Raw genomic sequence first — 14,477 nt, forward strand, 5'->3', positions numbered from 1 at the left:
TATGCAGTCCCCGCTTCAGCTTTGAAATTTCACCATTTTCTCTTCTGGTCAATTGGCACCGGCATTATTATTATTTTAAAAAATATATATATTTGAGGTAGATAAATTATTTAGTTTTATAAATTAAGATAAAATATGTCGTATTTGATAATTTAAAATAAATAATTATAAATTATATATTTGAAATGATATTAATAAATAATCACTTATAAAATTTAAATTTAAAATTTTTTTATTAAAAAATACGAACTTTAATCTATTGATCCAATCATTTAATAGTGGCACCGGCATTATTATCAACAATAAAATACCGGAATCCAGGCAGCTAAATCATGGAAAAACCAACAGCTAGCCATCTTTTTGATGCATCTAAATCTATCACCCGAATTCTAGGTTCAGCTAGACTCTAAAAGACTATGGTTTTGAAGAAAGCGTGACATAAAAGTTAAACAGAGTCACGTTTGACAATTGCAGAAGATTTCAAGTCAATGGAAGCTTCATATAATTTCGCTTTCTGCCTCATAAGCTCATGTAATGTAAGTTTCTCTAACTTGATCCAACAGCCAATTCAATTCTGTTGAATGTCAAAAGTTTTCCAAAACAGAAAGAGGAAGCAAATAAAGCCACAACAAAACAAACAAGTTTGCAGGCAAGCTTTTATTACACATGCCTGTATGACTTGAGAGTCCAGTTCAGCCCCAGTTGTTGCCTGTTGGGTTTCGGTGAAGGTCACCTAAATCCATGTTCCCTGCCGAAAGTGAGCCAGCCTGGACATTGTCAACGACCATAAACACCCCTAACCCCGAGCAAGCACACCCACTTTCATTTATACATTCGAAGAGGTAACTTGAGGCTACAATTTAATGGCTACTACTCATGGTACATGTTATATCGGATAAATTATATGATTAGTAACTTATTTATACTTATTTTTTAAATAATTAATAAACTATTAAACTTTTTAATTTAATTATTAAAGTAATAAATTTTGAATAAATATTTTTTTTATCATTTAACCGTTAATCATATATTAACATGACATTATTTAATAGCTAATGTACTAATATCACATCAGGTATTATTAAAAACTAATAGTTAAATGATAAAATAAAATACTTAAAATTTATTAATTAAATTAAAAACTTTAATAATTAAACAATTATTTTAAAAAATAATCATAATTAAATAACCAATAATATATTTTACCTACACTATAACCATACAAAGATAAAATCTGTAAATCAGATCCAATTTTTGAGTACCTTTTAGAAAAACCTTGTTGGGCCTAATTTTTTACCCATGACAGCAACATGTAATGAATGAAGCTCGGTGGTCTTCCCTCGTGGCTTTACATGACTGCAACTTTTAGCCCCACTTTTGACTCTCTTGATCTGGAACTGGATGCAAGGGAAATAAACTTTGAAATTGGAATTTGCATGTGAGGGACAAAATCATTATGCAGCCTAGCTATAGAGAGTACCGTTCTCTGGAAAATTATCAGCATGACAAAATTCATGGTTAGGCTATAAATGACACTCGGGTGATAATCCAAACCGCCATAGTCTAGACGGATTAACCATGCTTCTATCCATTCCCTATTCTGATATTTTTGACTTTCAAATCCCAATACCCAATCACTGTCAACTATTTACATGTTAGAACATTGGTTCCAAAGCCTTAATTAAAAGTGGGCATTTTATGTCTATGAATTTTTTAATTTTAACATAAAGTTAACATTTAAAAGTTACGAATTTTAATGAACTTAAAAATAAATATATGTGAAGGTGCATAAATCATCCTCCCAAATCTAGTTTCATCAGACAATCATCATTTAACCTGGCAATTGGCATAATCAAAGTCTTTGTAAAAAGCAGTGGAGATGCAATTTGTTTGGATACTTTTCGTTACTTTTTTTCTCTGAAAAAGTAGAAATTTGTACAGTAATACAGAGGCACCGCATACTAAATTTGTTAAACAATTCGCCAAGTCCTGCGTATGCAGTTTCTCCTCGGTTCCAATCCAAAAACAACCCTCTTTATTATCATGCCAACCACCGTCCTTTGTTTTTTTAGATAGAAAAATTCATAAATGTAAGCTTCTCAATATCAATGCATTTTTATGAGTAAACCGAAGGAAGAGTACTAAATGGAAATCGAAAAAAGAAGAGAAATAAAATCTGGGGCCCATGATGGGGAAATTGGTTAATAGCGACATGAATGATAAAATTCATATGAACTACTCTCATTTACTGGCCTTTCTCAACCCCATCCTCTTTCGAGAGGCCACATTCTAGTCACTTTCGGTCGGCTTATAAAGGCTAACTCAGTGCTCAAAGCTTCATAGTACGATCCCATGCTAAAGAAAAAAAAAATGGATGCTTATAGCAGAAGGCTACTGTTTTTGATCTTTGCATTTGCATCAGTAAGTGGAGGGTATGCGCAAGAACCAACCACTCTTGTTCCAGCAATCATAACCTTTGGTGACTCTGTGGTAGATGTCGGCAACAATGACTATCTCCCCACCATCTTCAAGGCTAATTACCCGCCTTACGGAAGGGACTTCCCAAACCATAAGCCTACCGGGAGGTTTTGCAATGGAAAATTAGCCACTGACATCACTGGTAAGTAGAAGGCTAGTCAGCTGTCTTTTTTCCTTTAAGTAGCTGAAATAGAATGATAAAAATTTTTACTGAAATTCCTTCTTGCAGCTGAAACTCTGGGGTTTACAACCTATCCACCAGCATATCTTAGCCCAGAAGCATCAGGGAAGAACCTTCTCATTGGAGCCAATTTTGCTTCAGCTGGATCTGGCTATGATGACAAAGCTGCCATGATCAATGTGACATTTGAATCTTTAATCTTATGAAAATCTTATAGTCTGAATCTCAACGTTAATAGCCTTGCAGTATAAAGTTTCGACTTTCCTTTTTTTTTAATCTCCTTTTTTTTCATATTATTTGCAGCATGCTATCACATTGACCCGGCAGGTAGAGTATTTCAAGGAGTATCAGGCAAAGCTAGCAAAGGTCGCTGGCAGTAGCAAATCAGCATCCATCATTAAGGATGCACTGTATTTATTGAGCGCTGGAAGCGGTGACTTTCTCCAGAACTACTATGTCAATCCTTTACTTAACCAAGCCTATACTCCAGACCAATACGGCTCATTCCTTATTGATACCTTCACAAGTTTTGTCAAGGTATATAATTGCTTGCTTCGTTCTGGTAAATCACTTTTATTAATTGTGCGAGCACAAGCATGGCACACTCCATGGAATTGTTATTATCGCTTTGAACAGCTGAATCTTTAATAAATTTTGGGTGCTTTGATTGACAAACAGAACTTGTATGGCTTGGGAGCCAGGAAAATTGGAGCTACTTCTCTCCCACCATTAGGTTGTGTTCCCTTAGCAAGAACATTGTTTGGTTACCACGAGAAGGGATGTGTCTCCAGGTTCAACACCGATGCCCAGCAATTCAATAAAAAGCTAAACTCGGCTGCAGCCAATCTCCAGAAGCAGCATCCTGATCTTAAGATTGTGGTTTTTGACATTTTCAAGGCACTTAACGATATTGTTAAATCTCCATCAAACTATGGTAAGGACTAAGGAAAGAGCTTTCTCCATGTATTAGCCTAGTAAAAACTCTTTCAAATGATGAATAGAATTGATACATAAGCAATTGATTGTGAGTAAACTCACGACTCTGCTTTGGTAGGGTTTGTGGAAGCAACAAGAGGCTGCTGTGGAACAGGGACAGTAGAGACAACCGCATTCTTGTGCAATCCAAACACACCTGGAACTTGTTCCAACGCCACCCAGTATGTGTTTTGGGACAGTGTTCACCCATCTCAGGCTGCTAATCAGGTCCTTGCTGATGCATTGATTGTTCAGGGCATTGCCCTCATTTGATTCCCAAGGACAGTCTACTAGGCCTTGGTAAACTTTACTAAGCCTGCTAGTAGTGTTTTTCCGTAAGCTTGATCAAAAAATTATTCATACTGCAGAATATTGTCTTTCTAATCATGTATGCCAGAAAATTCAATGTCTATCAAGATGATTTTAATTAGTTATGTGACATACTGTTAAAGAAATTGCGACCAAGGATCTTCAAGTTGATTGAGGAAAATGAAATTGACATTCCTTTTTCTCCATGTATCCTCCTGTTTTGTTTTCCTTTACTTTTTTCTGTCTACAATTCCTAAATGTATCTTAGGACCAAAAAATGAAATGATACAATGTTGGGAAAAATTGAACCTCAAAGAAAAAGATGTAGAAGAGAGTATATGAAAAGGCCGCACAATCAGAAAGCTCCAGATGTTCTTCAGAAAACAATCAATAGAAGGGCACATGGGTCGCCAAATGACCAGAAAGCATATAGCAATGATTCATACATCAACAGCAAGTGATTGGCAAAATTGAAAAACTACTAAGGAAAACAGTACTCATGTTAGAAATGTATAATGACACCAGCTAATAGCTCAAGCAACAGGCAGATTGGGGGTTGGCTAAAATAACAGCATCACTACAGGTCCTAGCATTTGCCTCCTTCAACCCTTGAACTGACTTGTCTTGCACGGCCAAGGAATTTGGAGAATTAAGTAGATTGAGTACATCAGAATTCTTCATCTCCTGCAGCACTCCTGTTACCTTCGCTGCATATTCAGGCAGAGAGAGGGAGAGAGAGAGAATTTATTAGATAACATTAAAAAGAATAGGCATGTATACATTGACACATTCTCCTAAAAGAAGATATTCTACTAGGAAATATAGATCTCAAGCATGAAGATTCTCTACAAATGGGTGTGTTACATTTTCATTGTTCTTCTTATAGTTTACGGGGGATGTTGCAGCAGTAAGAGATTGGATAGCTGCTACTGCAACAGAGGAATTTTCTGCCGGCTCACACGTTTTGTTCCCCTTGTTCCTGAAGGCTACTTTCTAACTCCCAGAATCGACATGGTAAGCAAATAACAAAAGGAAATGGTATATGAAAACTTGTTATGAGATTCCATTAGCAAATATCAAGAGTCTCCAAATTAAAAATCTATCATTTGAAGGAAAAAGGTATCTCATACATGATGTTTGTACACCCACTGGTCCCAATCTCTTCTGATCCAAGAATTGCCCGGATGCATTTGTCTCATGAGATCCTGTTAAATCATGAGCAATGCATGAATAAATTCCAGAATGGAGCTGCAGAATAAAAAACTAGTTTCTAAGAAAACCAAGAGACATGCTTACGCATGAGAAGTTTTGCTGGTCCTGTGTTGTAGCAAAAGGATACTGAATGCCCAAGTTTGCAACAAAATGCTGACATAAGGATGGCTGGCTCGGGAGAGGGAAAAGAGGAGCGCAAGGAGGGGAATTGAAGTAAAGTGGGTGGAACTGAGGAGTAACAGCACTGCAACTAGATTGATAAGAGGACTGCATGGGGATGTTTTGTACAAAGTAGTTCTGCAATGCCTTAAAGCGATCTTGTTTGCGCTGAGCTACTGCCACATACAGATTCATTCCCTCAAAAAAAATTCCTAAGCAATTGCAAATTCACATTAGTAACCACAAAATGTCCCACAAAAATCTTCAAAAGAAATCACAACTCAAATTATGAGGACATAGGAAAAGAGGCAGAGAGAAATTTGTCTCACCATTAAGCCCATGCAAAGCTGCCATCGCTTCTTCAGAAGAGGAGAAGCACACAAAGCCAAATCCCTTACTCATTCCACTTTCATGGCGCATCACCCTTGCTGAGGTTATTTGTCCAAATTGGGCAAAAAGTTGTTTTAATTTTTTGTCATCAATGGATAGATTGAGGTTCTTCACATAGAGATTTGAAGCCTTCAATTTCTCAAAACGGCCGTTGAAGTTGTCCTTGTACGTATGTTTCAATAGCTCTGTCCTTTCAGCCTTCTTTTGAGCCCTTCCAACAAACAAATTCTTTGAACCTGATTAAAAAATCAATTTTACTTATGTAAATGATTGATCTTTTTTTATGAATTGCTAAATTTTAAACAAGGGGAAACAAAAGAGTCATAACAAGACAACTTTTACCCAGTTGTACACCATTCATGACCTCCAGAGCCTTCTTAGCATCATCTGGGGATTTAAAGCTGACAAACCCAAAACCTCTTGAGCTCCCCTTGCCATCCTTCATGATTACAGCGCTGCAAACCTTCCCATATCTAGAAAACATTTCTTCAAGGAGATCCTCTGTTATTCCATCAGCCAAATTTTTCACATATAGATTAGTGAACTTCTCTTTTTCAGCAGCTGCTGTCCTCTCGCTCTTCCTGACAAATTTGGACACATATCTGCCAAGGAAGTGCAACAAACAAATCAGGCATTAGCTTAACAAATCAACAAAGCAAAAAGATTAAAGAAATAAATGAAAACCCTTTCCATCCAGAGGTTAGAGTGGAAACAAACAAAAGTAGAAATGTCTGGAGGGAAAACAGAGCTGAATGACAGAGAAACTTTATGTATAGAATCAAAAGCAAACAGGAAACAACTGAAGTAAGTTGCATGCTAAAACATGAAAAGGATGGATACAAGAACCATCACAAAATAAAAGCACCAATGTAAGTTAATCAAAATTATAAACCCAAAATGCAAGAATTCAGCTGTCCATGGAGGAAAAGAGAGACAAATACAAGCAAATTATTCATTTTTGTCTGTTGGACTGATTTTGCAGGAGAAGAACCTACAATCCAGGATAGAGTATAGAACCTCCATCTTTCTGCATCTTAATGAAATTGTACTACCATCTGACGTCATTTAAGTGACTATTTTGGAGGCTGCGAAATCACACTAAGTGTAACTATGTAAGGTAGGAGATCTTAGGCCTCATCTACATCTTGGAAAGAGCCATCAGTTTATTCTTATCATCAACTCCTTTCTTCCTCTGTCCATTTTCAAGAATCATAATAAAACTCAGAGGAACAACATCATTCGGGCATTTACACCTTGGAATTTGGAAGTTAGGAATTAGGATAATCAAGAGAACTATAGCTCCTCAAATGAGCATAATAAGGAAGCCACAATCAGAAAAGATTTTGACCCATAATCTAACAGTTAATACAACTATACAAATATATTACAAAGGAGATATAAAGGTTGAAAAAGAATACGAGAGAAATGAGATCAGAATACTTACAACTTCTTCCCTTCAAGCATAGTATTATGGAGAGCGGTCATGGCAGCCATAGCTGATTCCTCAGAATCAAACTGTACAAATCCAAAACCTTTACTCTTGCCATTTTCTTCGGCAGTTTTACAAGAAAGAATAGTCCCATAACGGCAGAAGATTCCCTCCAAGCCAGAAGAGCTGATAGAAGGCTCCAGGTTCTTGACAAAGAGATTGGCAAGACCAATCTTTCTAGGGAAAGGATCTCTATGACACCACATTATCCTCACTGGTTTTCCCTTCAGGTCAGTGTGGTTTAGACAAGCTAAAGCTTTAGATGCTGATCAAAACAAAGGATAACATTAATATATATGATTCTACAGAAAACAGAAACGCATAAAAAATAAAAAGGAAGACAAAGAAACCTAGAATTCTTGAAAAAATAGTCCACAAAAGAAATCGTTCGAGAAAAAGCGAAAAGAAAACAAGGCAAGAAGCTAAGAACTAACCAAACAATATGAACAATGAAACTGCCAAGCTTAGTTGAACAGATTCAGAGAAAACAATGTGAACCAAACAAGAAATTTATGTGAAATACAAGCTTTTTTTACCTAATGAAATGAAGGAAACTCATGCTGAAAACTGAGTTCAAGAAAACAAATGCATGAAAGCAAAGAAACAAGTTAAAGAGAGACAAAACAAAAAAAAAAAAAAAGAAACCCAAATTTTTAACATGAAACAAAATGAAGAAAAAAACTCTCCTGGAGAAGTCGAGAAACAGAGAAAAGAGAGCTTTAAAAAGATCTCAAGAAACGAAGAACCCAAGAAAGCAAAAACGAGAGAGTTACCATGAGAATGAGTCAAGAAGTTGACGTAGCCATAACGAAGAGACTTTCTCGTACGGAGGCATCGGCAAAGGCGAAGAGAAGCGACTGGTGCAACGGCAGAGAATTTGTTAAAGAGGTCAGCCTCTGTAACATCCGGGTCCAAATCACCCACGTACAATGACGCTCTCTGCATAGAATTCCACCCTCCTCCTGCAACTGTTGGCGCCGTTAGCGGCAATGGCGGAAGAGACGACGACGGTGATCGTTCTGACGCCATTTCGTTGTTTCGTTTGCTTAAACCCAGAGAGAGAGAGAGAGAGAGAAAGGAAAGAGATGGAGGGGTTTTGCTTTTGGTTCGTTATAACGGTGAGGTGGTGGTTTGTGTAGTAGGGCAATGGCGATTTGGATTATTATTTTGTACGGACCTAACGCGAATGGAGGCACTTTCATACTTGAACACTCGCTTCATCCTTTTGACACGTGTTTTATTATGAGATATTAAAATATTTAATGTAATATTTAAAGTTTAAAATTTTTTTTAATATAATACTTTAATTACAATTTTATAAATTAATATAATATTTACTGTTGATGTAATTAATTTTAATTTTTAAAATTTATATATCATATTAAATATTTTATTATAATCAATCGTAACTTTAATAATTTTTATAAAGTTCAATATCAATATGAGTTTCATATTTTTCAACTTAAAAAACTAATAGTACTATTATTTCATTTTTCAAATAAATTTGGTAATTTTAAATGTGTACGATGACATCATATCAAAATGATTAAAAAAAATTTAAAATTTTGATAAAAATTATATATAAATTTAATAAAAATTAAAATATATATTTTATATTTAGTATATTAATACAAATTATAAAACAATAATTTATATATTTTATACGTATTTAATATAAAATAAATACGATATAAATATACAAATTATTATTTTTAAATTTATATATTAATGATAGAGTTTTCAATCGAATTGTCATGTAATTCATTTAAAAATTAAATAATTAATTTCTAACAGTAAAGTATATATTGAAATGGTAATTTAATGTTAAATGCTTTTTTAGGTATTTCTATTTTGATTTCCAGCCATAAAAAGTGACATGTTACATTTGGACTGACCATGTGCAATGACAAGCTATACATATCACTATACTGTCAACTAATATTTTAAATGATGCTTGCCGCTTTCCTGTGAAACTTTGCTCTTGGTGTTCCTGGTTCTTTTAAAACTTCTGCAAACTTCACCAAGTCGGATTTCGGAAAGCAACTGGAATCTTGTTCGCGTTGGGGGTCAAGAGGAGAGTCAGAAGCATCATCCTTTCCTAACATGAATCTTTGATATCCATAAGAACTGCAGTCGCTATTCCTTCGAAACTTTTCGACATCTTTGATATGATCAGAGTTTAAACTCTTCCATCTTGGTACATCCAAAGAGGTTCTGGATGAAATCTGAGATGGAATTTTAACTCTATCACTATGGCTTTGTAGCATGGTTACGGAAGCATTCCCTCTACCTGAACTCCAAATTGGAGAATGGACTTCTTCTGGATGATCAGTTTTGCTTGTTGATGAAGCCTGGCTCTGATGATGACCATCTTTTCCCTGCATTAGTATACTAAGATTCTTGAAAAACTTCATTTTTCCTGAATTGGTGGTTTTTGTAGCAGATGAATTCTCAAATGAAGAATCATCTAACTCTCCAGTATCAGTACCATAGGAAGCTTGGGAAGAAGACCATTTATCACAATCAAAATCTGTGGTATCCATCCCCGTATCCCCCATTCCTTCAGTATGTGCATATTCAAGTATTAGTTTTTTGGCTTTCTCCTCCGACTTTGGGCTTAGGCTTTTGCTTAGATCTCTAGCAACTGTTTTACCAGTAGGGGGTTGATAATTCCTCAGCTCGTATCGTAAGCAAGCATTTATCCAACGGAGATACACCATTTCTTCAACATCAGCGCATCTATCTGCTTGGAGCTGCTCATTTTGCTTTGTCAAATCTTCGTTTTCTTGCTTCAAACGGTTGCTCATTTCATTGAATGCTTCTCTCTGCAAACAAACGCACCCAGAAAAATAAATCCAAGAACAATAATATTAGTAACAATGTAAAGGAAGAAGATTCACCAGAAATGAACTGACTACCTCAGGATCCTCCAAAAGAGAATTTGCAAGGATTTGGGACAAGTCCAACTTCCGAGCCAGTTCAGAATTTTCTATCTCCAATCTCCTATTAGATTTCCTCAATTCTTCTGCCTCACCCTCCAAAACCTTTAGCCTTTGTAAATTTGATTCAATATCTTGATTATTTGCAGGAGCCTTGAGTTCTTGCTCTTGCAATCTAGAAACCCTTTTTTGAAGGTTTAGGATCTGCTCCCTGTTCTGCTCAGCCTCATGTTTAAGTTTCTTCTTAAGCAGCTTAATTCTGGATCTCGCACTTTCAAGCTCAGCTACAACTTTCGCATGATCAGCGACTTGGCCCTCTAATCTTTGGTTTTCTGACTGTAAGGACTCAATCTTTAAAGTGAAAAGCTTAACCTCCATATTGTTTATCTTCAATCGGTTTTGGAGCTCAAAAACTGTTGTTTCTTGTTCTTTACAGCCATAATACTCCAGCAGCTGGACCTCGAGATTCTTCTCCCTCTCCCTAAGCACTCTTACCATATTTCTGAGGTGCTTGATCTCTTGCTCATAATCATCCTTTTCAGCACTAATAAATATTCTTGAAGTGTCTAGATCTGACTTTGGTCTTTCTACTTCCTGCTTAGGTGAAGGCCCAGCACAGACAGAAAAGTCAAATTCCTCAACAAGATCATTAAACTCTGGCAAGAGAAATAAATCTGCACCATGTCTAATGCTAGAGGAAAGACAAACAGAAGCATTATCAACACTAGTTCGTTGCATAGACATTTCTTCCTGCCAGAGGGAAACCAAAATATCATATTCAGGAAATAGAATCAGCATAGGCATATATATACCTAGAAACTAACATCATGCGCCACATATTCAGTGCCCTAGTCATATTTACACTAGATTCACAACTGTTATGAAATTGAAAGGTTTTTGCAGATATAATCATTTAATCCCCAAATTGGATAAGTATGAAGAGGGAGGTTAATCTTACCCAAACATGACAGAAAATTTGACTTTTTACCCTAATGAGGATGGAATGGGTATGATTTTAAATTTTCTACTGGGCACAAGCACGAAAATGGATAATATAGCACCTGCCCCTTGCTCGTACCTCATATATATTTATATATTTAATAAATTAATTTCTTATTTAATAATATAAATTTTATTTTAGATTAATTAAAATTAATATATTTGTATTTTAAAAATATACATTTATAAAAAAAATTACATAAATGTGCAAGATAAAAATTTTAAAAAAAAGTTAAAAAAATAATTTTTATTAAAAAAAAAGCTACAAGTACAAAGATTACCAATATCCATTAAATACCTACATGGGATAGAGCTAAGAATGAATTTGAAATACTCGTTAAATATGAATACGACGATTGATATAACATGGGAACGAATTTGGAATACCTATTAAGTATAGGTATGGCAATTGATATAACATAAAAAACCAGTGATGGAGATGGAGATGGAGATGAGAAATGATATACCTGTTCCATACCCTACCCATCGACATCTCTAAGAATGAATAGGTAAATATTGAATAAAAATTGATTAAGGCATAAAGCAGACGTGCAAAAGCCTGCTGGTACATCTAAATCATATAATGAAAGGCATATTTGAGCAGATGATTTAGGAGGCCCCTGTAAGTTCCCAATTTTCTCATACTTTCCCACGATTGCCTTACAGACCAAAAAATGCAGGCTTCATCTTGTGCTTTAGTTGAATAAAGTAGATAATTATTCCAACTATCAATGGCCCTTTCATTTCCACTAAGATCAGCCAGTTTTATTTTACGGTATTTTGGTCCATTAAAACAGATAATCATACTGTTAAATACAATTTAAAGATTTATACAAGGCAAGTTTCCTTTCTACTTGTTAGGAAAAACTATATAAATATAAGGCTTACCCCTCCCCTTTTCTCCAGTTGATGAAATACCAACAAGAGATGTCACCAAGGAGGGAACAAAAGGTATATGAATTTAGTATTATCTAAACTAACAAAATTTGAAATTGATCCAAAAACGACAGTAAATGTTTTAGACTTTACTATTACCCAAGAAAACTTACAGGGTCAGAAGTTGGTGATATCTTTAAGGCCTGAAAATCATCTTCACTCTGATCATTTCCGCCGGAACCAAACTCACTGCGACAATCTGTATGATCAAAATAATAACCAAGCTCAAAATCCAAAAAAATTAATCAACACCAAAAATGATCAAGAAAAGGCTAAAACGCAAACCTGAAACATGCAGTGATGGAGGAGGAGGAGGAGGAGGCAAAGATGGTTTGGTCTTTCGGGTCCTAAGTCGAGAAAAAAGAAATCCAGCAAAAGAAAGAGCAACAGCCACCCCAAATTTCACCAAAAGAGGCCTTAAATCTCTCTTTTCTTTTAACATCATAACTACAAACATTTAATTTCGATAATAGTATTTATGAACCCAGATAAAGCGAGAATAATAGGTCCTCTTCTTCATCATCTTCCATCTACATAGTCAAAAACTTAAAATTAAAAGAAAAGAGCAACAACAACAACAACAACAACTAATGATGAACAAAGTAAGGCAACAAAATTCATATGATCCATTTCATAATTAAAATCTAAGAGGCAACACAAACATAGTTTGAACTACATATCCAAAATTAGAAAGATTGACAAATATACAGATAAGAAAAGAAATTGATTATTCATAATCAAATAAGCCAATATTAGCGACCTAAAGATAATATAAACTCAAAAAGGAAAAAACCCAAAAACCAAAACATAATAATAATAATTGTTTAACCCACCTCAAATTAACAGCATGGAAAAAATAAAGTCAGAATAAGGAAAATAAGATAAACCCATTTTAATTTAAGTAAAACCCATTGTGTAAGAGAAACAGAGGACTTACTATTAAAGGAAGGATCCTCAAATGCTTCAAAGATCAATAAGAATCAACACAACAGTAACGTCTTTGCTTATTTTATTTTGTTTTAAAAATTTCTAATACGAATTGGGGCTTTTTTGAGGGGGTTAATTTGGGTGTCTGATATAGAGCAAAACAGGGCATTTTATTACAGTTGCACATGATGAAATATGATATTGTATGAATAAGTTAACGTTTGGGTCATTTTTGGTTTCTGTCTTTTTTCATGTTTGAATGTGATGTTTAAAAAAGTAGGTTGAAAAAGAGGGAAAGAGAATGGAGAGTTTGATTTTGTTTGTTAATGGTGTATAGTAAGTCTGGATTCTTGGCTGATTTGATTCCAAGTAGAACCGCTGCAATTGAAACCAAAAAAGATGCCCCAATATTTTTTAAAGTTGGTTCCTTTAATTAATTGTTGATCACATTTGATATGTTTGGATCGCCGGGATTCTTAAGTCCGCGCCCAAATACTATCCGATATTTTTTATTTTTATTTGATAATGATAATAATTTAGAATAAAATATTACACATTAATTATTAAATCAAATTTAAAATCTTTAAAATAATATTTTCGTTGAAACATACATGGGTGAAGCATGTATTGGTAATTTAGTTTTTTTAACATGTATTTTTTAAAATAAAAGACTGGTTGCTTTTATTACTTAATTAGCTTAATAATAATAACAATAATAAATAGGTTTAGTTTTTTTTTTATAATTTTTTTTATAAGAAAATTTTGAAAAGAAATAAGTTATTTAATTTTTTAAATCAAAATAAAATATATTATACTTGACAACTTAAAATAAATAATTATAAATCGTATATTCGAGATGATTTTAATAATTGTTCATCAAAAAAAATTTAGATCCAAAACTTTTTCATCAAAAAAAAAATTAATCAATTGAAACAACTATTTATCAATACTATAAATTTTGGACTTTGGATTTTGCTTTCATATATTTTTTACGGTTGAATTTATTCCTCAAAAAAAATTTAAATATATAATAAAGTTGAGATTTAGATTAATAATTATATAATTTATTAATAAAATATTAAATTCATAATTTTAATGATTAAAATTTAATTCACGTCAATATCAAAGGTAAAAAACTGGAGACTTTACAGATGGAGTCATAAATCGGTGGAAGACACGTGACCATAACAGCATGTAAGCCAATGTAAACACGAAACTATAATGTGAACGTTGATCCACGAAACTCCCACAATTGTTCGTGATTAGGCATGCATATTTGTCACGGATCGAGACTTAAGTTTTAAATTCACGTAATTTTGAGATTTGAATATTCACCCTTTCAATATTTCAGATCAATCTTTCTGTTACAGTTCATATCCTTGTGAGGTATTATTCGTTCTGACCCATTTGATCTCATCCGGGACATTCTCTAACACGCAACCTTACATTCTCTAACACCCAACCTCGTGACGTCCTCGTTACA

The 14,477-nt window shown here is 34.3% G+C and overlaps 2 protein-coding genes and 1 pseudogene across 4 annotated transcripts; 1 reads left to right on the forward strand and 2 right to left on the reverse strand.

Annotated features, from left to right (window-relative positions):
* Positions 1-2,294: 2,294 nt before the first annotated feature.
* Positions 2,295-4,149, forward strand: LOC111280782 (GDSL esterase/lipase APG-like). Its single transcript, XM_022868251.2, has 5 exons — positions 2,295-2,620; positions 2,708-2,838; positions 2,963-3,196; positions 3,338-3,593; positions 3,714-4,149. The coding sequence occupies exons 1-5, from the start codon at positions 2,353-2,355 to the stop codon at positions 3,905-3,907; spliced, it is 1,083 nt and encodes a 360-aa protein (XP_022723986.2). The 5' UTR covers positions 2,295-2,352; the 3' UTR covers positions 3,908-4,149.
* Positions 4,150-4,299: 150 nt separating this feature from the next.
* Positions 4,300-8,323, reverse strand: LOC111280783 (polyadenylate-binding protein 6-like; annotated as a pseudogene). Its single transcript, XR_016335144.1, has 8 exons — positions 7,967-8,323; positions 7,149-7,458; positions 6,047-6,306; positions 5,644-5,940; positions 5,240-5,526; positions 5,073-5,148; positions 4,779-4,998; positions 4,300-4,664 (listed from the first exon to the last, which is right to left on the reverse strand). The product of XR_016335144.1 is annotated as a polyadenylate-binding protein 6-like (transcript).
* Positions 8,324-9,010: 687 nt separating this feature from the next.
* LOC111281318 (uncharacterized) lies at positions 9,011-13,400 on the reverse strand. Of its 2 annotated transcripts, none has more exons than XM_022869043.2 (5): positions 13,005-13,400; positions 12,353-12,597; positions 12,181-12,266; positions 10,112-10,726; positions 9,011-10,018 (listed from the first exon to the last, which is right to left on the reverse strand). In XM_022869043.2, the coding sequence occupies exons 2-5, from the start codon at positions 12,522-12,524 to the stop codon at positions 9,137-9,139; spliced, it is 1,755 nt and encodes a 584-aa protein (XP_022724778.2). In that variant the 5' UTR covers positions 12,525-12,597; positions 13,005-13,400; the 3' UTR covers positions 9,011-9,136. The 2 variants fall into 2 exon arrangements, with proteins under 2 accessions (XP_022724778.2, XP_022724777.2); XM_022869042.2 differs by having other exon boundaries at positions 10,112-10,882.
* Between the last annotated feature and the right edge of the window lie 1,077 nt (positions 13,401-14,477).

This window comes from Durio zibethinus, chromosome 28, assembly GCF_047325235.1.
Source record: "Durio zibethinus cultivar Kanyao isolate XHJ-2024 chromosome 28, ASM4732523v1, whole genome shotgun sequence".
Classification (NCBI taxonomy): Eukaryota; Viridiplantae; Streptophyta; class Magnoliopsida; order Malvales; family Malvaceae; genus Durio; species Durio zibethinus.